We start from the raw sequence: 27,980 nt of genomic DNA, 5'->3' as shown, positions 1-27,980 counted from the left end.
GACATAAATACTAGTTTTACATGGGTCATTTCTTGTTTTAAGGATGTGGAATGAAGTCTGTTGCAAATAACATTCTGTACCACGTAGGTAATAATGGGACTTTTATTACTGGAATTAATTAGAAGTAAATTAAATCTGTCAATGAATGTCTTAATTAAATATTTTAAAAAGTTGAGTCAAAATTAACTAGATGTTATTATTATTATTATTTTCTAAACATTTATCTGGAAATAAATGCTCTCTTGTTTCAAATTGAAATATACTGTGAGATAAGCACAACAGCTGAGACCAGGATATAGTCGTAGGGGTCTGATGGGTGAGCTTCTGATTAAGTTCTTTCTAGATATATGCCAGGCTTAATTTTGAAGTTAGGAATTGTTGAGGATGATCAGCTCACCCACCTTCAATCAATTTCTTACGTTGTATAAGATTTTGCATTTCCTTTTAAACATGTGTAAGATTTTTATTTTTTTATTTTTTGATTTTTGGTCATCAAATGAAAACTGGTTGTTATACCTATTCAGCTCTTAAAGAAACAAGATTTCAATTGCTGAAGTAATAAATTATTTTTTGGAGTGCAGTAAGTGCAACAAACATTTGGCTGTAAATATGGTTTTACATAGATAAAAGACATACCTAGTGCAAGCTGCTAGGCCACATTTAGCAAAAGGTTTATTGTGAACAAAATAGCAGAATAAACCCAAACAAATCAGGGAATAAACTATAAGCTAATGCAGAAGTCACTATGTGTGCTTGGAAATAGCAAGGTACACAGCAGCCACTGCATGTTATTCAGAGCTGCTGAAATGGACAGTGAAACAAGCGTGTTGTACAGGCATTAGATTTTGATTTAATAAATAGTCTGTACAGTATCAAACTATATAAAAGTCTAAAAAACACAATGAGAACTACAGTATTTGCAAATCTGTTCTATATTGTAAAAATGTTAAAATTAGGTCAAAACCACCATTAAAAAATATGAAATATGCAAATTTTCAAGTGGCAACAAGGGGCACAGGAAGGGATCCATAAAGGTTAATAAGAGTTGCTTTGATTTCTCCTTGTTTCCAGTATCTTCTCATACCTTGTGATCACGCAGATCTCAGCAATTCTTTTCAGTCAGGCAGCAGAGGAGCTAAAATATCATCAGTGATTTCAGCAGGGAAGATTGGCTGCATAAGGACTGAAAGGCTATTTTAAAAGAGAAATGTACAGTAAGGTCTGTTCATGTAAACACTTGGAAAACACAGGAACAAAATTATTTTCTAACCACAGAACTGTGAAATCAGTGGAGTCACGTGGATGTATAATAAATGGGAGAATCTTTTAAAATGCTAAGCCTTCTTAAAAGACTGCATTTAGAACAATGTGAGTACTTATTTATGTTTAATGGCAAGCTGCAAAGATCATATTCCCAAATTAATATACGTCAATATCTTTTAAAAAGGCAGTAATCCTTTATGACTATTTCTCACAAAAGATAGAGTGAGGAACTGATAATTAAAGGCAATATAAATGATAGGCAAGATGAAACAGATGGCTGTAACATAATTCTTGAGTCTTAACTGGCACTTAACTCTAACTCTTTCAATTTGACAAATACAATAAGACACCTATGTTGACATACATATGGTAAGCTTAACTACTTTTATTTATGTAACTGAGGTATTAAAATTGTCTTGAAAAGCGGACATCTGAAGAAGAGAAAGTGATATGAAGAGTAGTATTCACTGTAGTGGATGCTGTTTTCCCACCTGTATTCTTAACTTCAAATTTCCATGCAAAGGCTGTCTTTTGCTTTGCTGAATAGGTAGCTTGGAAAAATGAGAGGAAGTCCACTGTTTTTCAGCAATAATTAGTTATGAAGCCTTTTTTGTTTTGCTTTTTTTTTTCTTTTTTTAAATGAAGTATTACAAGCTAAAAGTGTGTGCATCTCACACGCTGCATATAATACACTTTTAATATATACACTGTCCTTATACACAAGCATCCTTTATATACACCGATACCGCCTTCACTAGGAAATTAAAAGTCAATAGATAATGAACCTTGTGCCGTATCTTCTCTTCCTCTAACATAGATCTCGCATGGAATCTCCTCCATCACTCTGTCTTCTATGACTTGCTCAGGGCAGTCATGTGCTTGTTTGAAAGTGTAACTACTTTTTTTGAATGTGCTATTAAATGTTTTCATTGGCTGAGGTTGTGCAAAATCGTTGCGGAAGGGAAGTTCCATGGAGCTGAGGTTTGTCCTGCTTTGTTTTATATTGGAGGCCTGAGAGCCACAGTGGTGGTCGTGAATGCATCTGGAAGCTGTTGAAGAGCGTCTCATTTTCTGATAGTTTTCAAGTTCTTCTGATAAATCTGCCAAATCTGCAGAAATTTCTTTGTCCCGCAGTGAAAAAAGTTCATAATGCGGAGGATCAAATACTTCCTGGAAGCCAGTTTTGTTGAAAGCAGTCTTGCATGCCATAACCTTTTTGCGAGGTTGTTTTACTTGTACTAGAATTGAAATGATAAGAAGAACTAAAACTATCCCTGATGTTATGCCAATGATTGTTCCATGTGTTCTGGTGATTTGTTCAAACAATCCAGATTTCTTTTTTTCTGCAAAGAAAAAGTAGGGGTTATGAGAAGGCTTTCATTATTTTTCACATTTTGGATTGTATGTTAGAAATAGGCAACTGTGATTCACTAGGTAATGAAATGACTTCATGGTACCAGTGACTAGACTCGTATGCCAATAGGATTTGTCCTATTTGATTACAACACAGGGAACTTTAGCGGAGGTTATTCCAGTTGTAACTGTTCACTAATAGTCTGTTGGGGTAAAAGTGGGAGAAGGGGGCAAAAAACTCAACCAGATCACATGGCATTTTTGTGTAGTACTTCATATGAAAACACACAAGATGGCAGCATCAGAACAAAATGTTTTTCCGTATACAGAATTCTTATTTTAAGATTAAAATTTTCCAATACTGGGCTTCTGGCATCTGGATATGTCTGTTAGGCACCTAAGTACCGCACACACTGCACAAGAAGTGTTACATATGGTCAGTGTAGACTAAAAGCACCCATATACTACACGGGGTCTGAGGAATTGGCTAGGAAGCAATACTTGAAGCACTGTTACACTTCACAGCTTAGGCCATTTACTCTTAGTTACATTTATGCCCTTAATGGAAAGGAGATTTCCCTTTGTTCTGCTGAGTTCAGTCTTTTCAGTATACTTTTGTAGAAGATAAGAATTTCAGTGCTATGATAATTCTCTCATACATCTAGGTTTCTTAATTCTCGGGTATATGTTTTTTTCAATCATAAAGGTCTTAGTCAAAAGCGATGTCTTCCCTATCCCCTTCAAAGAAATTGCCCATGAGTTATGCGTTTATTTTTTTTAATCTTTATGCCCCGCTGGGCTGAAGGCATAAGGTAGGTCACAACATGCTCAGATTTAGGTGGTCATTGACATGGACTAAATGAGAACTCTAGGTGCCCAAGGGAACTGGGAACAATTGAGAAGCTTTCTTTTTAAAGACAGAAATTGTTCATTTAGTTGCATCAATCTCCTTAATTCTACCTTAGCTGGCGAGATGGATCCAGCTGTTGGCTGTCTTATGATTATGTGCTCTGCAGCTTTTAAAGCAGAATTTAAATTGTATCTGATGTAAAACATGGTCAATTATTCTGCACCAGTTGCAGCATGTACAAATATTGGGAAAGACTCTTCCTTCACTGGTGAAAAAGTTCTTAGAGAGTTTACTTTTTAAATACTACAGAATAATAATGAAATGTAAATTCTAGATGAAGTTCTGATGAGTATTTGCAGTGATGGGAAACATTTAGAAGTTGCACATGATAGGGAACATAGAATATAATAAAAGCTAAGGATTATTGAGAGGAGACTTACTTTCCAGTTGAAAACTTAAAGAGTAATGGATCATGTTTTTAAGCCGGATCCTTACATAACATGTAATACTACCACTATGTAACACACCTTGCATTACAGCATATTAAAGTGCTGTGTATTTTTTATACTGTTTACTAGAAACTATTTCAAGATTTTCCTTACAAAAAGCTTTGACCATTTGTACAATGGAGAAGGAATTTTTTTTTCAAATTGAGTGCACATTTTAATCTTTCAGGATTCTTTTTCTCCAGACCTTTTATTTTGTCAGAGAATAAACTTATAAACTTGTTTTTTTTTTTCTTCTTAGGAGAAAAAATTTTATTTACTTTAAACTGCTTTTGTTCCAACTCTGAAAAATTAACTTATTGTTGAGATATAATATATATATAATATTATCTTTGAGGCCTGCTGCATCTACTTCAGTCTTGAAAAAGACTTTGTGCTTGAAGGATTGTCTTTTTCCAATTGTATCTTGTTATTTTTTATTTTTCCTTTTGATGATAAAAGATATGACCTGTCCCTTCAGTCCTTGCTTCATTTAAGGTTTTAGGAATGGATAGGATGCAACCTGGTAAATGCTTAATTCTACTGAATATTAAGCTAACATACTCTTAAAATGAATAGTATATGCTGAAGAAGAGGTTTGATTGTAAAGTAGTTAGATTAATCCTCAATATTGCTTACATGCCTTCTGAGTTTAAATAAAAATCTGCAACAGCTTCCTGAGATTAGGAGAATTGCTGTCTTCAGCGTATTTTCAGGACAATAATTTCATGGCTTTCCCGAAAAGCAAAGTGACCAGTGTGGATCATTAAGGCTATACTTTTCACTCTATTTACCTCTGCAGTGATTTTCATCCCAGGGGTATGCACAGTTTTGAATGCCATTGCAGACTAAAGAATTATTGATGCACATGTTGCTATGGCAGAAGTAAGTGTTGCCTGAGCAGGGAGCTGCAGAAGAGAAGGGAAAGAAAATGTTAGGGATTTTCTCAGTAGTTCATAAATTGAAAGAAAGAAAAACAAAACAAACAAAACCAAGACTAAAAAACTAGTAAATTCCTGTTATCTTTAACACTTATATTCTCTTTAAAATTTCCAACAAAATCACTTCTTATACACATTGTTAATTATCAGACGATTTACACATTGTTAATTATCAGACGATTTACTCTCTTGTTTGTTTTGTTGCTTTCCAGTGCATTATTGATGCTACAAACAAAATCTTGCTCAGAACATAAGGCAGAAAGAAAAGTCACCTGACACAGATAATGGTAGAAGGATTTAATACTTGCCTTTAAAGGCTTAATGCTTAAATCACATGCTCATCGTCAATTATAAATTTGTTCAGTCTGCTGTGCATCTGTTATGTAGATGGTATAGCTGGTTGTGAAGCAGTTCCTGAACATCTGCATTTTAGAGCCTATTAATATCTTAAAACAAATCAGATTTCAGCTTGTGATGGCTTGTTTCAGAAACTGCAAGAGATTTCAGAAACTGGGGGCATCTAAGTCACTCCTACTTATGAATCAAAGCTCTTGGATCCTCCTATTAGATCTAATGCAGGGATTAAGTGAGTAAAGTTTATCTTTTTATCTGTTTACACATAGTTAGAAATTTGAAGAAATAATTTAACTAAAAAGTTCCTCTAAAGATTCTGTGTATTCATGTGTGTTATATGCAAGTCCTTGATGTTAGACAGCCACTTAAGAAAAAATAGGCTGCTTTCGGGATGGCGTATGATGTAACTGAGGAGGTCTCTATGACTTCAGGGCACCAGACAAGAAATCAGTTTTCCATTTTTCTGTCTCGGTAATGTGATATTTTTATTACAGAAGTGCCTCTGTTTATGGTAATCAATACATAGCAGCAGAGGTGTTGTGAAAGACATTATTCTACCACTTGGTTTCATAGGAATAATTTATTTTTGAGCAGTCTTAATTTTCTGAAACTTAAAGCAAAACCCAAAGGATATAACAGGGCAGCGTTACAAGTCCTGTGTACAGCATGTTTCTCACGTATTCTGCCTGTTAGACTTCAGACTCTCATGGACAAAAATAGGATTTATGCCTAAAGAAGAGAAGAAAATTCAAATTGGCATTCCCTAACCCTATTAGGTATGTCTTCTGTTCTGCTGCTGCTTCTCTGCCCACCAGCACATTCTCTATTTTACATTCCTGTGTAGTTTCCTTAACAGTTTTTGGGTGATGGTTTTTGTTCATGGGCCCATAAAAATAGGACAAATGAACTTCATTTTCCATTGTTTGCTATGTAGAGAGTACAAAGTCTGTCTACCAGTTACAGTGATTGATTGGTTCCAGTCCAGGACTTCAAGGACATTGCTGGACTCTTATCTCAACAGCTGCCTCAGACTTGTGCAGTGTTCAGTGTTCTTTATATACAGAATTGTTCATGTACTGAATCAAGCCAGAAATGAGACGCATTGATCTTTACATTTTTGGTAGCTGAACTGCAAGGAGAACTAGATATTCGTTAAGTGACTGTCATGCATAATTAGTTCATTTATGCAAATCTTTTCAGAAATATTGATTGTTTTCATGGTTGGCTTCTTATAATTACAAATCATTAGTAAGATAAAAGAGAAGAATAGCTTAGAGATCTACAAAGAAGATAAGCTGGAACTCACCATCTTCAGTTAGAAAACTTGCTTATCAATATACTATTTAAAAATGCAGGAAACGCTTAGTATTCAGACACATACTTTTGAATTACCCTATCCAAGAAAGTCAGTATCTGTAGTTGGAAGATAAATAAAAATAACAGTGTAGTATTGCAGACTCTACCCTGGCAATGACTTTTGAATTGCTTTAAAATTGTAAGGGATGTTATCCAGCTTTAGAAGTAGGCAATGTTTCAGCCTCTTGCACCTGACCTCTCCCCTGCCCCCAATATTTATAATATAAATGGATAATTTCCCCTGCCAAAGTTCACAGCATTTTGGAGATTGAAAGCTGGAATAACCTACACTATCAGTAGTATTATATTACTAACCATATTGAAATAAAAGCTACTGGAAAAGCTGTTATAAATTTGATAAGCTGTGCTTAAAACGTCACTGTAACTAAAGTCAATTAAATTCCCACTGCAGGTTAAGCAATAGACTAGTTTCTGAAACATGCAATTGCTTCTAACTATCATGTATACAACATTAAGCAACAAAGCATTTATTTTACATTGCTCTTACTTTACAAAGACTGTTCCAGAGAAAGTAACTTCCATCCTGTGTTAATGTATCCTGTGTGATGGAGATGAACATGAAATCTACCTGTTACCTGTAACTTGCATTAGTTTTCCAGGATAGTGATCAGTATCCCTTTCAGGACTGTTAATTTTGTTAAAATAAGTTACTTCTTTGACAGCAAACATGTACTCAAGAGGAAGCTGAAAACTTGAAGCAGAAAGCACAGCTCTATCTCCTGAAGTAGCAGATATGTTTTATGCAGTTCTCCCCATAGATCTCGGATCTAGTCTGTAGTTCCGAACTTAGTTACTTCTGTGCTGAAGATGCCACTTCAGTTTTCAGGTTCTGTGGTGTGGACCATGTAGTCCTGTGTAAGTATGTAAGGTAACAGAATTCAATTAAGTTCAGAGAGAAACAACTTGTTAGACCTTACAAACAGCATGCTTTTAAGAAGCATCTTAGGCATTGTTCTCATTGTCTCTAATTATCTCTAATGCAGGCTATGGAATCCAAGCAGAAATTGAGAATAGCATTTGCAGCTCTGCTTCTTAATAAATTAGAATTTAAGTGCCTTATCTGTGGTTGCACCATAACCGGGCTTAACAGAGGTAGCACATGTGGGACTGGTTTAGAGTCATGTGCAGTGGAGAAAGGATGCAACAACTTATGTGTAGTAGGAGTGGATCTGTGGTTGAAGCTGTGGGTAGGAAAAAGATCCAGACTCTGGATGGACTCGGCGTGGTCACAAGAATTCTCTTGTCCTTTAAACACACTGTGTGCACTTGAGAAGAGCCCGTCCTGTGTCTGTTAGGGAAGCAGAAGTTGGGTGGTTCAGTCCCATTGTTGTCTTCTAAATAAGTTTATGCGTGTCTGTAGAAATCAGTAAAAACAACCTACACTAAGGCTGCATTAGTATGAACTCAAATGAAAAATAAAACTTCTAAGGAGGAAAGTCATTTTTCAGGAACTATGGTGTAATTGTAATAAAGCAAGTATTTAACTTACCTACTCCTACCCAAAGGAAACACTGTTTTTGAGTGTATGCTCCTTTTGCTCAAGATAAAGGTATAGCTTTTCCTGCAGTTCCTGAGGCAACCCAGGAGAGTGAACTCTTTGAAATCTACTTACGATCCACAAATGAAGTGAAGAGCATCCTGAATCTGCTTAGTCTGCTGCCTTCGTCCGCCCACATTCGCACCACACCGATTCCAGTCTGCAGCATGACATCGTTTGCTACAGTGCTGCAAAACTTTGCCTTCAGGTTTTCAATAGAACTACTTCCATCATATACAGCAACAAAGTTTCTTTTGCATTCATTGGAATGCTCCATTTGATAGTCCAGAAATCGTAAATAGATCTGTTAGAAAAAAAAAAAAAGACATTTATATCTCCAGGAAAAGTAATACAGAGAAGACAATTTTCTTTTTAGGAAATCTTGAATAAGATATTCTAAGCTGCTTAGACCTTTATTAAGTCTACAGTTAGTTCTTTAAAGCAGATGCAAGAAACACATAAGTGTCCTAAAGAATTTTAGTGGTATTTTGACTGTCCTCTGGCCTTTTTAATTCATAAAAATAACACTAAAATATAAGGGAAGGAATTTAGTCAGAAAAGCTCTGAAGCAAAATAAATTAATCACAGTTTGTTGCTTTATAATGGTGGAAGCTAATTACTAATCCACAGCGGTGTTATGGAAGACATAAACCATGAAGACACGAGTAATTTGAATAAAAATAGAAGTGGGAGAAAAGCAAACTGGCTGCCTAGGACAAATTTATAAAATTAAGCCAACGTTAACTCCTTCAGAAATAGAAATCTAATGCAAATACAGGAAAGATATGTGGTAGATCATATACAGAGGGGAAATTAGAAGACCAAGAGAATACTTGGAGAGTAAATAATTTATCTCACTGGGACAGGAAACTTGGAAAGAATTGTGACTTTGTAACAGATACGTAAAAGATCATTGGGGCTTTTAATCCCTTGTTATGTCAGTCTTGGGATTTTCAAAATTAGTGAATGTCAAGGAGATATATAATTAAGTCACCTCTAAATTAAGTCCTTATTTAAACTTCAGAATTCTCAAGCTATCCATTATTTTGCCAGAGAAGAAATCTACCCATGTTGGGGCTCAGGTTTCCTACACTGTGGGAAAGGGGGTCATAATCCATCAGGTGCTCACTGTACTCTTCAGATAAGCTTGGGTCTTGACTGCAAGTATAATTGCCTCTCTGGCTGATGCTGTGATTGTTAAAGGCATTTTTCACAGCACAGTTCTTCATGCATATGCCTAATGACAAGAATCTCAACTCCTGTTTAATTTTTGAAGACTGTGCATAAATACCATGCATGACTGCTATACTACCAGTTTTTCTGCCCTTCTGCCAGATCTTTTACTTAACCTTAACTACTGTGAAAGCCTTTTAAATCTGAATTTTAAAGAATTCACTGAAACAAAAGCACTACTTTTGTGTGGGGAAAAACCATGCCCTCCCAGCACTTCACAGGATTTATTCAAAACCCAGTAAAAGAGCACGTACGGGATTGGTTACAGTCATGCACCCTGCCTCTTCCGATTCCTGCCAGAGGCAGGTTGCCAGCACTTTCATACTGTGAAAAGGTGCAGTCTGTGTCACAGTATCTTATAAACACGGATGGGAGCTGCAGGTGCTCATATTTTCATTTGATGATTGGCTTTATCTGTGTACTGTGAAACTAAAAATAAATTAAACCATTTTCAGTGGAGCTATTCTGTGTATGAAAACAAAGGAGTAATTCCACTGAAAAGACTCATCTCTGCAAAAGATCCTTCTGGTGAGTGTGCCAGGCAAGCAAACATAAAACACCTTTGCTTATAGATTATTTTGATTATTCTAGTGCTTTTCTGAAATTCAGAGTGATTTATTCGATTTATATTATGCAGGTTACAAAAATTCTTTCATTGCTTCAGTTGTCAGTTTTAAAAATTTATTTTTTATTATAAAATCAAATTGAGGAAATTAAAAATGTCCATGCTTAGTTTCCTCAAGAGACAGCACCGTATCAGATCTAATAGGTTCTGTCATCACAATTCAGCCAAAATAGAGGCTTGAGAAACCACTTTTAAAATATGAAGAGTTATTTTTCTGTAATGTTTTAACTCAATAATTTAGGATGATGATCTAATCTGAGAACTGACCCAACTACAACTGTGCCTTCTGGCAACATTCAATAATTTATTAAAATACTTAAGCATAAGACCTGGTGCAGTCAACTGGAAATGTAGAGAGGAAATGGTTTTATTATTGTTTCTGGAAGAACAGCTACTATTACTTAGACTGGTACAGGGCTCTTGGGAGTTGAGTCACTTCCTCAAAGGCTCAAATATATTAATGGAGTTTCAGTTTCTTGTCTTGTTCTCTTATTACTACCTTTTAGGTTGTTGTTTTATCGATTTGGAAGTTGCTGAATACTAACTCCTAGAAGTGGGTAAGAAGGCAAACATTAGGTTTGTCATCCTGGCAGGTCCTACTATTAAAAAGATTTTTTTCATCCTTTATGTATGTGGTAAAAGCAAGAAGTAACATCCTATCATATGCATGCAGAAGCAAAACTACAGAAATGTATGCTATACAGAGAAAAATGACGTATTCTTCAGTGCAGTGCTTAAGTAATTACCAAGTATGGCTATATCAGAGGCTGTGATTCTATAGCAAAGCTTTGTTGACTTCAAATAGAACCAAATCCCCCAGTAGAACTCCTGGCAGCAAAATTTTAAATCACGGCAGCAAATTTTACTCGAGCTTATCGAAGTTGCTAACCAGCATTTTTACCTGCAGTTTTCCAATAAAGCTACAGACCAAATCAAATGCCCTTGAAAAATGTTTCTTGAACAGTTTTCAAGACTATTCTGTATTTAGAGTTTCACACAGTAGGAAGACAGCACCAGAATTGCTGCTTATGTGGATTTTCAGAATGATCTATTTGAATTTCCTAAGCCACTGAAACATAACTCATTTCACTGAAAGAGAGACATTATGCAAATCGCTATTACCTGTTAGTAATGACTTGGAAACCCATTACATACTGAATGATATGAATGAAACCCACCTTAGCATTTGGAGTAGCTTTAATTGTCCATATGCAATCAACTGCTTGTCCTGGTTTTGTTTTTTCTTCTTGTTCTACTTGACTGGAACGTACTATTCCATCAGCTCCTGAGAGCTCAAATTGGCAGTCTAGGGAGAACATATACCTTGCTGTCAAATGCAATATGATATTAATTCAAAATTTCTTATATAAAGAAATTGGTATTGTAATACTAGACCTGGAATGGGATTTAAAATACCTCCTAGGTAAGTGAAGTCAGGATCTGTAATAGAAAGAAGTCATGAATCACAGGGGCTATCAATGCTTGAGAATCACTTCAAGGTTTATTACAATCTGAAGATGATGTCCATTTTTATTATGTCACAATAAAAATTGCTAGAAAGTTTGTTCAGTCAATTGGAGGGTACAAACTTTTTTTAGATAATACATGATTTCACAAAGACTGAGCTTAGCTGAATAAGGTAATTCTCTACTTACAGCTCAGATTTCCAGCATAACACCAGAAATTATTACTAGGCATTATGTTTCTACATTATATTCTGAAATTTAACCATACCACTTTTCACAGAAATCTGTGGAACTCCACAAGAGTACAGGAGACTTTTCTGTGTGCATCATTCTGACCAGATTGTTGTCTGTCTAACTCAGAACAATGTGAACTGGAGTGCTTTAGTAGAATATATCAACACTCTGAAATTGCTGATTTCTATTAATAATGAATTTAAAGACAGGTTAGTACTAAAGTTACTTTTTCTATGGGTACTCATGCTGCTTATACTAGGCCAAGTAGCACAGTTCTAAATATCAGTAATTAGGGCAGAATTCAGCCTTAAGTGCTCCTCTAATGTACCTTCTTCTAAATGCAAAGTGTATGTACTGTACATATCTGCATAGTAAACTGTATTAATATACAATATGCATTCTAGAAGTGAGTTAAGAATATACTTTTTTTTAATGACTAGATGATGGTACTTAACTATACTGGGACTGTAGCTTGGCTAAAATTGGGTCTGGAGTGGTCTGGGATGTCCAGAGTTTACATTTCAGTGATCAGGTTTGTGTTTCCCCACAAATGATGTGCTTTCCTGGGTGTTGTGTTGAAAATCACCAAGGAGATCACATATATCCTAGTGTGTATGTGTGTAAGAGATTTTAGTTTGTCTAAGCAGAGAAAGCACTCCAGCCCGGGACCGGGTTAAATTAGTTTTGGAACTGATGTTAATGAAATGGCTGTGGAAACAGTCTTAGCAAAATGTAGAAGTATTGTCCCTGTGGACAATATTTTAGTGGATCACTCTCAGTGGACTGGTTACCACATTAATCTGAAGACTTTCCAAGTCTAAATCCCTAGCAAGGTATGCGTTCTGTAAATAGTAGCACATACTTGCATATAGTATATTCACATGTCATATGGGTAAAGACCAGTTGGGTACATAAGACAGCATAATATAGTTACGCCCGTGTATCCATTTAGAGCAGTAGTAGAGCTGACATTTGTATATTGTGTTTTGTCCCAAAGGACAATAAAATGCTGATACTACACATGTATTGTATCCATGAAATACAGCAGTCAAGCATTATACAAGGATAGCAGGTCAAACTCACTTGTAAAAAGAATGTCCTGCCAGTTTAAAGTGGCCCCACAGAGCAGATTAGCTTTTGTCTGTCTAAAGGCACAGTCAGCATATGATCTGCTGCTTCATACCCTGAAAACAACTCAGTACTTTGAGCAAAGAACAATTCTGTTTTCTGAGTTGGTGGTTTGTGGGAATCTAGTTATGCTGATAGCTGATATTTATATTGCATAGGTGTTTCCTCAGGCTATTCAGGAATAGAAAATTAAAATAGTTTGCATCTAGCTGGAAGTCCCATTATAGGTTGATTTCAGGTGTTTTTGTCAGCATGTCTTACATTCCTAGAAGAGAGGCTGCTGAAAATGCCAGCTACTAGCCTGCACTGGTGGACCTATTATGAATTACCAAAGAGGGAAGTTGCTAAAGCCTTCAGCACAAACAAGATCAACTGTTCAACTTCATTAGGAAAGTACAAACCTGTAATTCTATTCAGTCAATTCTCCAAAGTGTTTTTATTCAAGTATGCTACAGGATTAGCAGGACTAAGACATCTCTAACTGTTGTATTGTCACTTCTGCCCTCATAAGTACTTACAATTAAATACAGCTCTGACTGCTAGTGTAAACACATCAACAGAGTTCAGTGGGAGCAAATGGTCTTTAATTTGGTTGTTAATTTTAAGTATACCTGGTATAAATGAGTACTTTGCTTGAAATCCCTTTCCTTCCAGTTCCTCATCAGAAATAAACTTGATCCACATAAATCTCCCCGTTGATCTAATTAGTGCAGGACTTTTCAGACCACAGTAACGATCGATGAGTGGGGAGAAGCCAAAAGGTCCATCTCGAACCTCCAGATGATCAAACCGACATTCAAATGAGGGTTCAATGTAATAAGGTTCATCAAAGGTCAACTCAATTCTTTGCCTTGGAGCAGCTAGACATAAAAAATTAAGCAAAAGATTAAATGCAGATCTATATAAAAAACGCATGAAGACATGAAATACTGGAGAGACCTCCAAAACAGCAAGATAACAAAAGAGACTGGACACTTCTCTAATGACATCTGACAGTCTGCTCCAAAAACTAACTAACTAACTAACTAACTAGAATACTCAGGAGAGCATAAATGGCTTCATATACATGATCAGTACAAGAGTGATGGTTGTAAGTCTGAACCAGGATTTGGATCAGACTCCCAAATCCTGATGCAGTACAGCTAAGGTTACTTACTGACTGCACTTTCACATCCATAGTTTGGAACTGTGCCTTTATATTTTATGTATAGATCTAGTGTTGTTCTTGTCATCTGTTGTCCTAAATGAACCTTCAGATACTAACTGGTATCAGGAATGCCAGCATTAATGAATCAAATGCTGTCTGCTTCTTCTGGATGCAAAAATAATTTACTTATATGTGTCTAATAGTGTTTAGATTTTACACCTTAATTATACAAGAGTTAAAAACATTTCTGGCTGTTAGTTTGCACATACTGTAGTGGTCTTCAAGGACAATATTTTAATTAGAACTTGTGGAGGACCTTGCCATAGTTCTCACAATGTTCTTTTGTAATGACTGTGAGGACAGAGGCATGGAAAACAGTTCTGTGCCCTGTGGAAACTGCTCTGCATAAGGAAGATCCAGTATTAAGTCTGGTACATCTGAACTCTGAAGCTGGACAGAATATCTGCTGTCCGGGGTACTCAGTGGCAGGGAAGATGCAAAACATCCACTGAGCAAGCACAGAAGCAGAATTGAGGGTCTCTGTTAACCAGTACAAATAAAAACTCACTGAAACATGTTACTTGAGGTACATTAATTAATTGATATGAATCTGATGGTGAAGCTTACTAGCTGACTTCAGCGGGTTTTGGATGCATTCTAGTAAGATGAAAAATAATTAGTGTGTCCCAAGTCTTACAGCCTTTATCCAAGATATTCTCATCAGATCGTGTTTTATCTGGTTAATGAAATTTTGTCCCCATTGCATGACTTCAGTAGTGACCTCAGCAGTGCTAATAAACCTCCATTTTTAGCACAGTGCTATGGTGACAGATAGGTGTGGTTATTTTTATTAATAAAGGACAGCATAAAGAACCTCTGCATGTGAAATACACTTGGCCTAATACACTATGGTCTGATAAATGCTAAAATGTTTTTTCAGCCATTTTTAACAATTTATTATCAATAATATTTTAAGTGATATTAAGGTAAGCTACAATTTTTATCTTAGTAGTTCTTTGCCTTCATAGATTACAGCAGATCTGGTTCTGCTTTTTCTGGCTGTGAGGGTATGTCCTATTCCATACTGATAATTCCTGCATGATTGCCTTTTATATTAACTTGTTCTTATTCCTTGAGACAGAAAATTAAGCTTCTTGCTAAACCAAACAACGGCAGAATTGATTATATTACAAATACAGTTATGCAATACTTGACGTTATAGTAAAACATCACATTTTTAACAATTTGACATAATCCATTTGACCATAAGATTACAGCAAAACACAAAGACAGCCAATACCTTCCAAGATGTAGATGCACTCTTGATTTGGTGGGTACATGTTAGGGTAGTTCGGGGAAGCAAAGTGTCCTCCATTACTTGTCCGTACCCAGTTATCACACTGGGTAGGAGGAATGCGATTCAATCCAATATTTTGCCCACCTTCAGGGAAAATAAAGTGATGGAATAAATGTCTCTTACATGTATGCAAATTTCATTTTTCACAAGTAAAACACTGACAGAATGCATAGCCTATATTAAAAAAAATTGTTTTGGTTGAGAACCCTCTTATCACATATGCTACTTGTTAATATATAGCTGGAGAAATCTTTTGTTTAATTTAGTAATGTGGTATATCCTGATGAGATCACAGTTTCTGGATACCCGATCTGTACAGTAGTCCTTGGGAAAGGAAGAGAGGATGTAATTTTTTTTACCCAAGTGTTTTAGATTCCTTGATGCATTTTTCTAAGACAAATAGTCGCAATGGTTGTCAGCAGAACAGCTTTATTTTATGGTCTGTATCTTTTCCATTCCTATGCAAACGTAATCCAAAATAATTTGTTAGCATGTACCATTTTTAACCCTGATTCCAAAGTAAACTGAAGCACATGGCCCTTAGGCTATTTACAATAATATGTTGGAATAAAAATGCTTCTGATGTGTAAATAAGCTAAATAAAGCAACGGTAGTTAAAAATACTAGCAGTAATTAGACTGCACTGATAGCAAAGGGGCTTGTATAAGATCAAAGATCTCTTCTTCTAGACACACAGGGAAATATGCTCTGTAGCTGAGGTGATGTAGTTTACAAAGGTTATGAACCATGCTGGACCATCCACAGAAGCTTTGTTAGTTCAGATTTCCTTTTCCTTTGAGCAAGGGGTTGGAATAGTAAGGTCCTTCTGACATTGTTGTTAAGTAACTTTGACCCTTCTCTTTGATACCAACAGAACTAGAGAGAAAACAGGATATGTGGTTTCTGCAGGATTTTCCCAAATCTCAGAGGGATGCTCTCATAATGTTATTTATATTTACAGTTTTTCCTTGCAGACCTTTCAGTTCACACTGATATGGGCCATAGCTACCTACAGTCAATTACATCACCTTCCTCTGATAACTTGGCAGCCTGTATTTATGGGGGTGAAAACTTAGTCTCTCCTCCAGAAACTGTTCTAGGAAATTATGGAGGAGTCATTTCAAGGAATTCTTCTCTCCTGTGTGTGGATTAATCACACATATGACAAAATAAGTCATATGAAACTAATGCCTTCCCCACTCAGGAGGTGTTGGCTTCAAAAACATTTGTGGGTGGACTACTTGAAAAGCTTGTTGTTAGAAAGAGAAAACATGGATTTCCATGGTGGATTTTTTTTCCCCATTTATCTAAAATCTGAAGCCACAGAATTTTAACTGCATGAGTGAACCTTCTTGTTCATTGCTCAACTAAGGGGGGGAGGAAGCAGCAAAATGGTTGAAGGAGGAATCGAAAATATTGGAATTCAAATTGTTAATTGAAAACCTACGAGTCCCTGAACATAACTACTTTCTTTGACTTATAAGGCTAAATTCAAAACTAAAACTCATACATCTTTTTTGAAAGTAAATCATCAAAACAAAATTGTACCTTGTGTCTTCTGTGCAACAGCAATCCCTTCCACAACAAGGATTGTTACTAGCAACACTGATAAGAGAAATCGAACAGGAAAAGCATCAGTAATTGAACAAAATTATATACCATTTTCTGCAGTTCCTATTCACACAAATCCTAGAATCACTAACCAAAACAACTCAGAACACACAAAAGTACACAATGCATGTGCTTTTTAACATTTCAGCTTTAGGAAACCAGTGCAGTTTAAGTGCACTGCAGGTTCTTCTTCCAGGCTCTTTTAAGAATGCCTATATGAGGAGCAGCAATTTATTGCTGTAGGGGACTTCAAGAATCTTCTGTAGAGTGTCTGTGAATCTGAAAGCATCTTATAAAATTAAATGGTATTTATCTTCTACATAATTTCATGTCCTGAGCTCAGATGTTTGGCAGATATATCAAAGCATATTTATCTTAAAACTCCATATGCATAACATGTGTACAGATTTGTCGAGCTTACACAACATTAATTAAGACCAGGAAGGGAAACAGGAATGAAATTAGAGTGTATTATTATGCCCCTCTTCAAATCCTTGGTTTGCCTCCATCTTGAATGTTGACTCTCTCTTGATTCTGGAGCCACATGTTAAGAGTACTGTGCAGGATGTGGTTTTGGACAGAACAAATTATAAATTGCAATATCTTGTGTGTTGCTGAGGCGGTGAATGGAGAGCAATGGCTCAGTTTCCTTCCCCATACAAGAGCCAGGGGGTTGCACTAGCAGGTGGCATTTTCAAAGCAAACTAAAATTTTTTTTTTAGTGTACATATTTCATAATGCATCATTAAAATGGAAAATTCAGTTTCAGGAAGCTCTTGAGTCATAAGCTGCTGGAAGTCTGGAATAATATTTGGGCAAACCCCATTTGCTCTGTGCTTACGCTCTTTCTGAGGGCTCTGCTTTAACATCTTTGTGAAAGACAAGATAGAAAGCTAGATGGACCTTCGATTTGACCTGGCATGGCCTTTCCCATGTTTGTAATCTATTTGCTGATATTATGTCAGACAAACACGGCCTAATTTCTGGAGAAAAAAAAAAAAAAGATTTCCTCAGGAATTCTATTGTCACATTCAAAAGTTCATTCTTTTTTCCCAGTTTTTCCCTTTCATTGCTCAGGTATTTTAGTATCTCATGCTGAAATGGCATTTTCTCTATCTGTGATTCCTCTGCATTGCTTATTAGACTTTCAGCCCTTCAGAGAGTTCTGGAGGGAGCACGCACTGACTGTGAACTACTGCGATCCTGACTAAATTCATATAGATGCTACTGTAATGTTGGCACAGATATATTATCCTGGGGAAAGATGGAAGGAATCAAAGCCTGCCTCTGGAAGTGTCAGTCTTACATTACTGTTTTATTATGTATGTTTCTGCTGCCCTTTATTCTCTCTACCTATATTAAAAAAGATTGTACATGGTTATGAGAATTACCTCAGCAACAACCGTTTTTTCCCTCAAAGACTCCCACCCTCTATTTTGCAAGGACATAGCAATCTCAAATCAATTTAGACCACTTTTATAACTCTGTGCTGCTTCTCAAAGTGCAAAATGGGCTTTGACTTTTTTTCTTAAAGCAAGAAAACACAAAACCCACAGCACTCCTGTATAAGAAAAACAAATACTTTCAACAAACAACAAACAAAATTAATGCAGACATTATTAACTTTCAAGTAGCAGCTAAAAATCAGTGGGTTTTTGTTAGTGCAGCTGTCTGCTCTCACTAACACTAATGCTGTGTACCTTTTTGCTTTGTTTTTCACCTTAGGAATATCAGTAAGCACGTATCATTATTTCAGTGATTGTGGTGTCTTCTACTGAACATAAAAATAGACACTCGGTTACACGAACCAGTGATTTCCCTTCTTGAAATGATGCAGAGAAAGGAACAAGGACTTCAGACAATCTGATTGGTTTTCACTAAAGCCTGGGTGCTTCTATAAATAGCTGTGAGCTGTGTGTGTGTGTAAGTGCAAAAGAACAGTGCATGTTTCCTGCAGAACAGCGTGGGCATGCAGACACTTATGGAAGATAAATGGTCTGAGTATTTGTCTTACTGTCTTCATTTTGTCATGTTATATGGGTAAGAGGTTATAGTTAGTACAGGCCACCTTCTCATTGTCCCCAGCCCTTCTCATCCTTTTCGTTTTTAATCTCTTCCATCTCTTGCCTTTCCCTAGTGTTGCAAATGTTTAAGGGCCTGTCGTTGCCATTTCTTTGATCCCTGGTGATAAAGACACCTCTTTTTTAAAACATACTGATGGATATTCTCTGTGTGGGCTGTCCTTGTCTCTGTGCCATTGTGACTGAAAAGGTGGAGAGAGGACTTATTTCCAGTCTTCCACAGAGTTCTGGGCAGAGACCCCTAAAGCAATATCACCTTAAACTGGGTGCATTTACATGACACAGTACAATGCATGATAGCAAATAGGAGTTTTTTGGCTGGAAACAAGGCCTATCAGTGTTCAGGATGAAAGGAAAAGAAAGAAGGAAGAGAAATGAGCCAGGATATTTTTAAACCTCTTAGACTGCTTCCATTAACCCATTTTTGTCTGTTTTCTTAAAAACAACAAAGCAGTCACTCGGTGTCCTAAATCCTTAGAACTTTCTGGACAAATATTTACAAATCTCAAAGGTGAATTTGGACCATACAAGTCAGTAATAAGGAAAGCAGATGTCAAAAGAAGAGAAAGCTCCTGTAGGACATCTCAGTGGGGAGCTCATGCTGAGCAGTGTGCTGGCAGTGCGTGCGGGGCCATGGACCCAGCAGGAAGAACAGGCAGAGACACTGAGCTACTTTCATGGAAACTCTTGTCGTACTTTCAGAAGGATCAGAAACCATCTTGTTATTTTTGATAAACTGAAATTCAAAAAAAGCCCCACACCTGAACTTGCAACAGGACATTGTATTCCTCCACTGCTTTTTTTCTGTCTTTTAAAGTCTGTCACCTATCTGTGTGACATGACTGGTCTTCCCTAGGGATGAAAGGGAACTCTAGACTTAGCTCTGTATTCTACTATTATACTGGAAACAGAAGCAGCAAGTGTCTAAAAACGCCACTTGAAGGTGGCTTGCTAATGTAAGCAAGAGCATGAGCAGTGCAGGACTGCATGTCTGCACTGAATATCTAGGGGACAGATGATTTTTAATGCAAAGAGTGAGGTGAGAATTCTGCTAGAGATCTGGGAGACTGATCTCGTTGTCTTGCAGCTATTTAACTGGTACAGAGGATAGAGGCTAGAGCTTCTGCAACTTATATTAAGCTTCTGCTTCATGGTATCTAAACTGTAGTAGAGGCTATCATGAAACCAACGGCAGCAAAACCATTGAGGCAGTCAGATTAAGTGGAGCTTCTTTAATTCATGAATCTGGTACTTGCTACAAACTTTTATTTCATACATTATGGTGCACAGCTTTGTACAACCATTTAAAGCTCTGCGAGTGTGAACACCAACTGGAAATGAAGCAAAAGTGGCAAGCTTCTGTCTGGTTTTAAAAAGAATCTATTTTTCATATTATTCACTTCTTTGCATGAAAGATTTTAGATCACATAGCCTGCAGACAGCTGTATAAATTTTTAAGAGTGAATACACTCATCATACATTGCAAGTTATTATTACTACTCAGTTGCTGAAATAAGCTTATGGAATAACCTAAAAGAATCCTATAAACTGGTGTGATAAATTACATACTTTTGTGGGAGCCAAGATTCTCTTTGCTGGCATTTCTTACTGTTTTCTGAGATGACTGTAAGATGCAAAAAACATTTTCTAGTTTGTTTTTGAAGTATGTATGGAGAGGTTAAAAAATCAGTGGCTCCTATTTCTCTTTAAAAATTAGAATAACGTGGTTTTATAGTAACCACCACTGAGAAATCAGTGTTTTGCTTAAAGAAACCAGTGCTGTAGGCTGCAGATCTGACATATGCTTGTACTTTCTTGCAAGATGCATTCTTCAGATTTCATGAAATACACTACTGCTCTGAGCTCTCTACACTACGTCTTTCCTCTGCTTTTTCTGCATGCTCTAGGGATCTTCACATATAGAGAAAACACACAAGATTTGCTACGTCGCTGTGAGAGCAGTGTCTGTCTTCAGTGCTAACAATGGGGGATCTGTGCATGTAGGGCAAGCTGAATATCAAAGTTGGGAGCAGTCAAGCAGAACTCAGAAACAGAATGAAAATTTCCACCAATTCTTAAAATAAAGACATGATCATTTAGAGTATTACACATTCTTAGTAATAGTGGTAGTCAGAATCCTAGGGATAAAGCTGACAGACATTGCTTAGAGCAGGATTCCCTGTTTTATCTCTGTGCTGTGTTCCCTGGATTAGGCAGCACCTTATGTACACCCAGTCCAAACAGACAGTAATTGGCAACACACAGGTCATGCATGTTAGAACAACTTGCCAGGATGCCTGCTTCTTTCTGGCAGATACAGCCTTGAGTAACAAATGCTTATCTTAATTATATACTGTGTTTTGCCTTTTGGGAATGAATCCTTTACTACTATACTGTTCTTAAACCCAGCTCTTAATTTTCCCCCTGCGTGCTATAATTAATACTACTTTCAGGAACTGCTAATTGCAGTATCCCAGCACTTACGTCCAATGATTTTCCACGTGATTTCTCTAAACATTAACGTAGTGAAGACATTAATGTGGTGGAGACATTTGTGATGTTACACCCAATCTTATTCTCTGGCCAAGGGCATATATACAATAGAAATGGCTCACATTAATTTTAGATGTCGCTAGGGACTCTACAAAGTGTAGGAACCCATAGTGTTAGGTGCTGCACATACTCAAAATATTTGACAGGACTTGGAAGGAGCTTTTTCAATTTAGACAAAACAATGTAAAGGGGAAAGGGTGGATTTTGTATAATCACCTCCTTTTCTTTCAGAAAGGCAATTAAGTGCATTTCTGATTCAAACCGTTTTTAACTCAGAAACAGACAAACAGTAAATCCCAGAGGAATTAGGTTCTTTTTCTCTTCCTAGCACTTGGTGACATTTACTAGTTGATAAAAGGAATACAGGATTGCATCTGTTGCTGCTTTTTTAAGCAAACAATTCTACTGCTGAGGGTGAAAACTGGGTAGTTTTTGAATCCCATGTGCTCTTGTAGTTCAGCCTGTATATATTCCCTGATCTCTTATGTTCTCAACAGGACATTAGCAGATTGTTAAAATGTGTATCAGAAAGCAGTAAAGCTGGTTGCCTAGAACTTAGCCTATTTACAGCTTCAGTGATTTCCTTATTTTAAAATGTATTTATTTATTTATTTGGATACTGGAATGTAGTGCAGGATTGCAGCAGAATAAAGTGAGAGGAAGGTGTGCATAAGGCAAGATGTATTTCAGCTGTTTGTAATCTTTACTCAGAGCATGCTAGTAGAGTGGCCATCCCATTTTTAATCCTCCTCACAAAAGCTACATAGCAGAAGTGGGCTTCATCGGCTATTTACAGTGAGTAGCACCTCTCTAAGATCCAAATCTTGTTAGCCATTAGCATGCTAGCAGGATGTCTGAATGCACCCAGGTCTATGCTCAGATAAAACAGTTTCATCTCTCTCTGGCTGTTTTCAGTAGGGATTCCTCTCTTTAGGACTGCCAAAAAACCCAACAAATTTAGAGTCCGTATCTCTGCAGAGAAATGAGGTTAACTGGTTCAGAAAGTACACACAGTTTTCCCACTTCCCTTTGATCAAATCATCTGCAGAGCAATTCATGCTTGGATGGATCTGTGACAGAGTCCCCTCCAGGTTTGCTCAGAACATTTAACGTTTCTGATCCTGCCTCCATTAGGAATATTAGAGCAGCTGTGGGTTGCTTCATTCTACCAGTTTTCTCCACATCCTTTTACTTATAATCCATTACTGGGTATCTCTGCCAGCAAAACTTCTGCCAGAGGAATAATATCTTTTATTTTGAAGGCAGAAGCTTTCTTTATTATTTGGAATATCCTTTTTCATCTCCAAGCTGGGTGCAGCAATAGACTGCTGAGAAGGCTGCATTTGTAAACCATGTTGATGAGGGATTCCAAAAACCTTATTAAATTATATACACTGGCTTTAAGTTTGGGTGGTTTCCCTGTAGCTGACAGAATGGATCCTGCTGCACATGACTATTCTGAATGCATCTTTCCCAGAGATCACATACTCCTAGAACACTGGGATGTTGATACTTCTGACTTAGATCAGATTGTATCAAACTTCTTCATCTCTTTCCTTTATTATCAATATAGTGTATTTTTTTTCAGTGGAATTTTTTTTTTTTTTCAATAATATCTATCATGGAATTAGTGCTAAAAGTTCTGCTGCCTTCTGTCATGTCTGAGAGCAGCTAATATGGAGTATCATTTTTTTGTCCTGGCTCCCCACTCTCAGTCCATTGAAAAGAAACTGCTCTGTGTTCATGGATTTTAATGTCTGCTGGAAGAGGAGGTTTTGTGATAGGTATTGTTAACACCTTGGCAGTCCCTTCCTGACACATGGTGGGTCAGCTTCATAATAGCAGAACATGGAGTGAAGCACAAAGATAAGCTAAAATAAAAGGAATATGGATTTTAAAGCTACCTGCTGTGTTTTTGGTTGAAAATGTTACACTCCTCCACCCCATTCACTTGCTGTATTTGAGGCAGCAGCTGTCAGTCATATATCAAGAAAGGGAACAAGCTATGTAAGTTGTCCAAGACCGCCAAGTGTTTCATTAATTAAAAAACAAATGGAAGTATACAGGGCAGAAAAGCAGCAAGCCCGTTTGCAGTGCTACAGCCCCAACTGTAGCCAAGACACTGTAATTAAGATTCTGCTTCAGTCTAGACAAGCATGTCCATCACTACACTGCAACCTGTTTGGTGTGTAAATAACATGTACAAGAGCATACACAATTTCTGGAACAAATGCAGATGTTTAGCAGCCTTCTTCACCATCCCTACAATGAATTACACTGTGAATTTCTGACAGGTTCGTAAATGATTAATAGCTTATAAAGTTTCACTTGGGGAGTAATCTCTCTGTCTAATCTCTCTCCATGAATTAAACCTTAGGGAAGGTGCAGAACATCTTGGCTTTTTGGAAGACAAGGATACATAATTCAGTAGCTTCTTTAGGTTCAGACCAGTGTCATTCAGCATTCAAACTACATCTATATACCTGATTATGAAACTGAACTTTTCTATTAATATCAATATATTTGAAACCAACTTGTTTCTGTAAAAAAACCTGTAGCAGTCATTGTCAAATATGTCCTTTGAGAACTAGAGGGCTAATGCTTTTGAAGTTATGCTACTCTGAGAGCAGTGTATTTTGGATACTTGTTTCTATATGTACTAAAAATAACGTATAGCACATAACATCAGATACCTGTTTAGAATATAAGAGCTTTTTCAAACCTTTTCTACGGTTACCTGAGTTACTTCTGCTTAATTGCTTGACAACACAAGCTGTCTGATGCTCAGCTTTCTTTCAGTGCAGCAGAGAAGATAGCAACTAGCTCCTGGTTTTAGGTGAAAAATGAAATTCTGGCTTACACTTGATATTGCCTTCATTAGGGCCACTTGCAGCCTCCACAGACAATGCTTCTCTCTTGGTTTCAGTAGACAAGTCATGAACATATCATTTAAATTTTATTTTTCTCTGCTCATTTGCAGTTTCTTGGGTCATTGTTACACCTTTTGATCTGGGGAGCAGGAGGCTGTAATTCCTAGCTTTCACGTGGAAGGAAGCATTACTTCCGAACACTACTTATTTGTGAGAAATTAGCTATTAAAATCATGCCAAAATGCAAATGCGAGGGCTGAGCAGAAGTTAACCATAGCAGTCCGCATTCCCACAACCTGCCTGAGCTGGAAACAACTTTGTACCTCACTGGGAGGTTGGTGGTGTTGGCTTCCCAGAAGTATCGGGTATTTGGACTGGCCCTGGATGTTTGTTACATCAACAGGACCAAATGACCGAATTCTCTAGCTGGCTTTTTGAAGTAATCCAGTGCAATAACTGAACTAGTCCAAAATGAATGCAGTCAGGATTCAGCTTAGGGTTAATTTAATTCAACATTGGTGTTTTTTGCTGTTGTTTTTTTTGTATTAGACATGGAAAGGAAGGAAGGGAGTGTATCTGAAAACTGGGAACAAGCCGTTAGCCTCAATATTTGGTGTAATAGGAGATAGATACAAGGAAATTCAAGGTAGATCTATTTAATTCCAACGTGTAACAGAAACAAAGCTTTATGAAGAAAGCAGCTGCTTTTCTCTTGTATGAACAAGAGGATGATAGTGCCTTATTACTATAGAGCAGTTGCATTCTGCAAGCTGTGCCAGGATTCAAGAATGTTTCCAGTGGTGTCCAAAACACTGAGAGCTGGAGATGGGAGGAAAAGGATTTGTCAGTAAATGTCCAACTCCCAGCAAGCACCTTGGCCTCTGATCTGTGCCTCGTGCTGCTGAAGAAGCAGGTGGGCACGGCCCACAAAACCTGCAGTGCTGCTGCAGCTTCAGTACTGCTGGGGCCCAGCACCACTTCCACCCAGCACTACAGCTTGGCAACCTCAGATGAGAGCAAATAACCAGGGCAAGAGACACTCCAGTACGTACTGTGAAGCATTACAAAGTTTTCCTCAACACTGTGGATAGAAAGAATAAGAACTGCATTAAAATATTTCTGTGCTTCATAGGTGATTCCATAGAACTCAGTTTCCATGCTGGATTTAAGATGCATCTTGTAAAATATGGTGCTTGATCTGAACGTTGCTCCCAATAGTTTCATTTTAGGACTAAATCTGTGCGTCTATTTATAGGAATCTTCCCTCTTTGTGATCAGATCTGACTACATGAAGACTCCTCGTGCAGAGATAAAAGGGCGTGTACGGTGCTAAGTAACAATACCTTACTTCTGAAGTCACGGCGAGTGATGCATTTGGAATATTAACGACTTACTGACTAATGGCTTTGTGTTATTTATCATATTTAAATTGCAATTAAAAACTTCCTTCAGAAGGACAGTTCTTTCTAACTGGACTCTAACGTGATCATAAAAGATCAGAGTGAGGTCTATTCAGGAGAACTCCTGTCTAGGTAAATTTGCAGGAATTGCATATTTCTGAAATGCAATTAAATCTGCGTATGTAGAAGGTAATTAAGAAGCAGAAGCATCAGTTGTATTTGTTAGTTGTTGGCAGTCTTCTCATGGTTATGCATTAACCAAGTTATTTAAAGAGGAAGTAAAAAACGTTGCCCAGTGAGCCTTTTGTTCCCACGTTTGTGAAAACAGAGGCTGGTGAACACCTACACGCAGTGGGCTTTTATTGAAAACAAGCATCTTCTGGCTGTCAATTATGATGTTAATACATGAAAAATATTTCTTTAAAGCCTCAAGGCATCTGTCCTTCAGGTCACAAACGTGGAACTTTGTGGGTTATGGAAACATTCTGGATGTAAATCACTTTTTTTTTTTTTTTTAAAACAACTTTCATACAGTGGGAGGACATCAGGGCACATCAGAATCAGTTCTCCACGCTGCAGTGATGCCTTGATGGCTTCAGTAATGCAAGCAGACGTTCCAAAATTTCTTAATGGAATAATTTAATAAAAGAATCCCTAATAGATCAAGTCTGGTACTGATGAAGAAGATACAGAATGTAAGAAATCCCCTCCTGAGGCACAAGGTTAACGGCCACGTTTAGCTTTATTTTCTAAAAAATCTTTCATCCACGTCGAACAGTATAAATAATAGCGCAGATAAAGGCAGGCTAGGGGGAAGGCTGGCTGCCCTCAGCTGTTTATCTTTGCGTCTAAAGAAGTTAGTAACGGGATTTACAAGCTTCAGGAGAAAGAGAAACAGAGGTGAACACCGGTCAAGCACCAGTTTGTGACACAGGCGGCCGGTTTTGTGACAACCTTGCAGAAAACAGATATTGCTTCTGATAACAAGAAAAAGCACCTGACCACAGTTACACAGCTCGTTAGGACAGTTAAGAGAACAGAAAGTGTATTGTTAGCAGCGAAAAGATGGAGCGGGGAGAAGCTCTCGGCGTGCCCCGGCTACGCGCGGGGAGCACCGGGGTGAGCTCGCCGTCACGGCGGGCGCCCAGCCCGGCTCAGCCCCCAGCCCGGCGCAGCCCCCAGCCCAGCCGCGACGGGAGTGCATTGTCTGACCGCGGGCTCTCGGCAGCGGTCGCCCCGCATCTTCGGCGGGTAGCGGCGCATCCCAGCGGGACTGGCAGGAGCAGCTCCGGGAGTAGCGAGTGGCCTCGCTGCCCCGCGCTCCTCGGCCAAAAGTTTCCGCTGCCGGCGGGAGGGCGGGCGGCGAGACGGCCCCTGGAGCCCCCGGGCGGCTTCCCCCGCGGAGAGCGCAGCACCGTCCGTCGGTTCCTACCTTCCAGCACCGAGCAGACTTTACGCAGGGCCATTGTCTCCCGGCGGGCCGCGGCGGCGACTCCGCGGAGGCGACGATCAGCGGCGCTCCATGGCCGTGCCGGCCCCCCGCGAGGGCGCTGTGGCCCGCGGCTACGGCTCGTCCGGCCCCCGCCCGCCCGCGGCCATGCCCGGCGCCCCCGCGCGGGGCGCGCTCAGCCTCCGCCGCCCGAGCCGGGAGCCGCCGCGCTCGGTCCCATCTAGAGCGGGAGGCGGCGGGGGCCGTCGGGGCTGGGCTGCCGCGGGGAGCGGCGAGGGGCTGCGTGTGGACGGGGCCGAGCGCAGCCCACCGGCTGGCAGCCCGACTGAAGCGGCTGCCGGTGGATGAAGCTCGTTTAAGATGTGAGGGGTGTTTGCTTGGCTGAGCCGCTTCTACGCATGTGCCCGCCCCCCGCGGAGCCCCGCGAGCAGCCGCAGCCGGCGGGGCCGCTGAGCTCCCCCCGCCCGGCAGGTACCGAGCGGGGGCGGCCGCCGCCCTCGCCCCGTCCGGCGCTGGGAATTGGGCGCTGGGAGCTCCGCCGTGCGTGATGCTCCGAGGCCGTCATCCCGCCCGGCTGACGGGGTTTTCCCGGCTGCTGAGGGGGGCCCGGGTCGCCGCTCCGATACGCGGTGGCTCGGGCGAATCTGGGTCCCGTCTGCCGCCTT

General features: G+C 38.7%; 1 protein-coding gene across 2 annotated transcripts; it reads right to left on the bottom strand.

Annotated features, from left to right (window-relative positions):
• Positions 1–647: 647 nt before the first annotated feature.
• Positions 648–27,780, bottom strand: NETO2 (neuropilin and tolloid like 2). 2 transcript variants are annotated; one of them, XM_015873926.3, is made up of 9 exons: positions 27,298–27,780; positions 16,899–16,955; positions 15,294–15,434; positions 13,458–13,706; positions 11,414–11,458; positions 11,197–11,324; positions 8,236–8,464; positions 4,746–4,859; positions 648–2,606 (listed from the first exon to the last, which is right to left on the bottom strand). In XM_015873926.3, exons 1-9 carry the CDS (start codon positions 27,329–27,331, stop codon positions 2,026–2,028), a joined length of 1,578 nt encoding a protein of 525 aa, XP_015729412.1. In that variant the 5' UTR covers positions 27,332–27,780; the 3' UTR covers positions 648–2,025. The 2 variants fall into 2 exon arrangements, with proteins under 2 accessions (XP_015729412.1, XP_085407172.1); XM_085551046.1 differs by lacking the exon at positions 11,414–11,458.
• Between the last annotated feature and the right edge of the window lie 200 nt (positions 27,781–27,980).

This window comes from Coturnix japonica, chromosome 6 (genome assembly GCF_054131305.1).
Source record: "Coturnix japonica strain WE chromosome 6, WE-NBRP24, whole genome shotgun sequence".
In the NCBI taxonomy this organism is placed as follows: domain Eukaryota; kingdom Metazoa; phylum Chordata; class Aves; order Galliformes; family Phasianidae; genus Coturnix; species Coturnix japonica.
Note: the sequence above shows the minus strand (reverse complement) of the source record. Positions and strands in the feature narration are given on the sequence as shown.

What these genes read in the sequence shown, in the direction of transcription:
- NETO2 (XM_015873926.3), bottom strand. Translation starts at nt 27,331, where the DNA reads ATGGCCCTGCGTAAAGTCTGCTCGGTGCTGGAAG. An exon ending in AGTCTGCTCGGTGCTGGAAG is followed by an intron (nt 16,956 to 27,297) that starts GTAGGAACCGAC and finishes TTCTCTTATCAG; the next exon opens with TGTTGCTAGTAACAATCCTT. An exon ending in TGTTGCACAGAAGACACAAG is followed by an intron (nt 15,435 to 16,898) that starts GTACAATTTTGT and finishes TTTTCCCTGAAG; the next exon opens with GTGGGCAAAATATTGGATTG.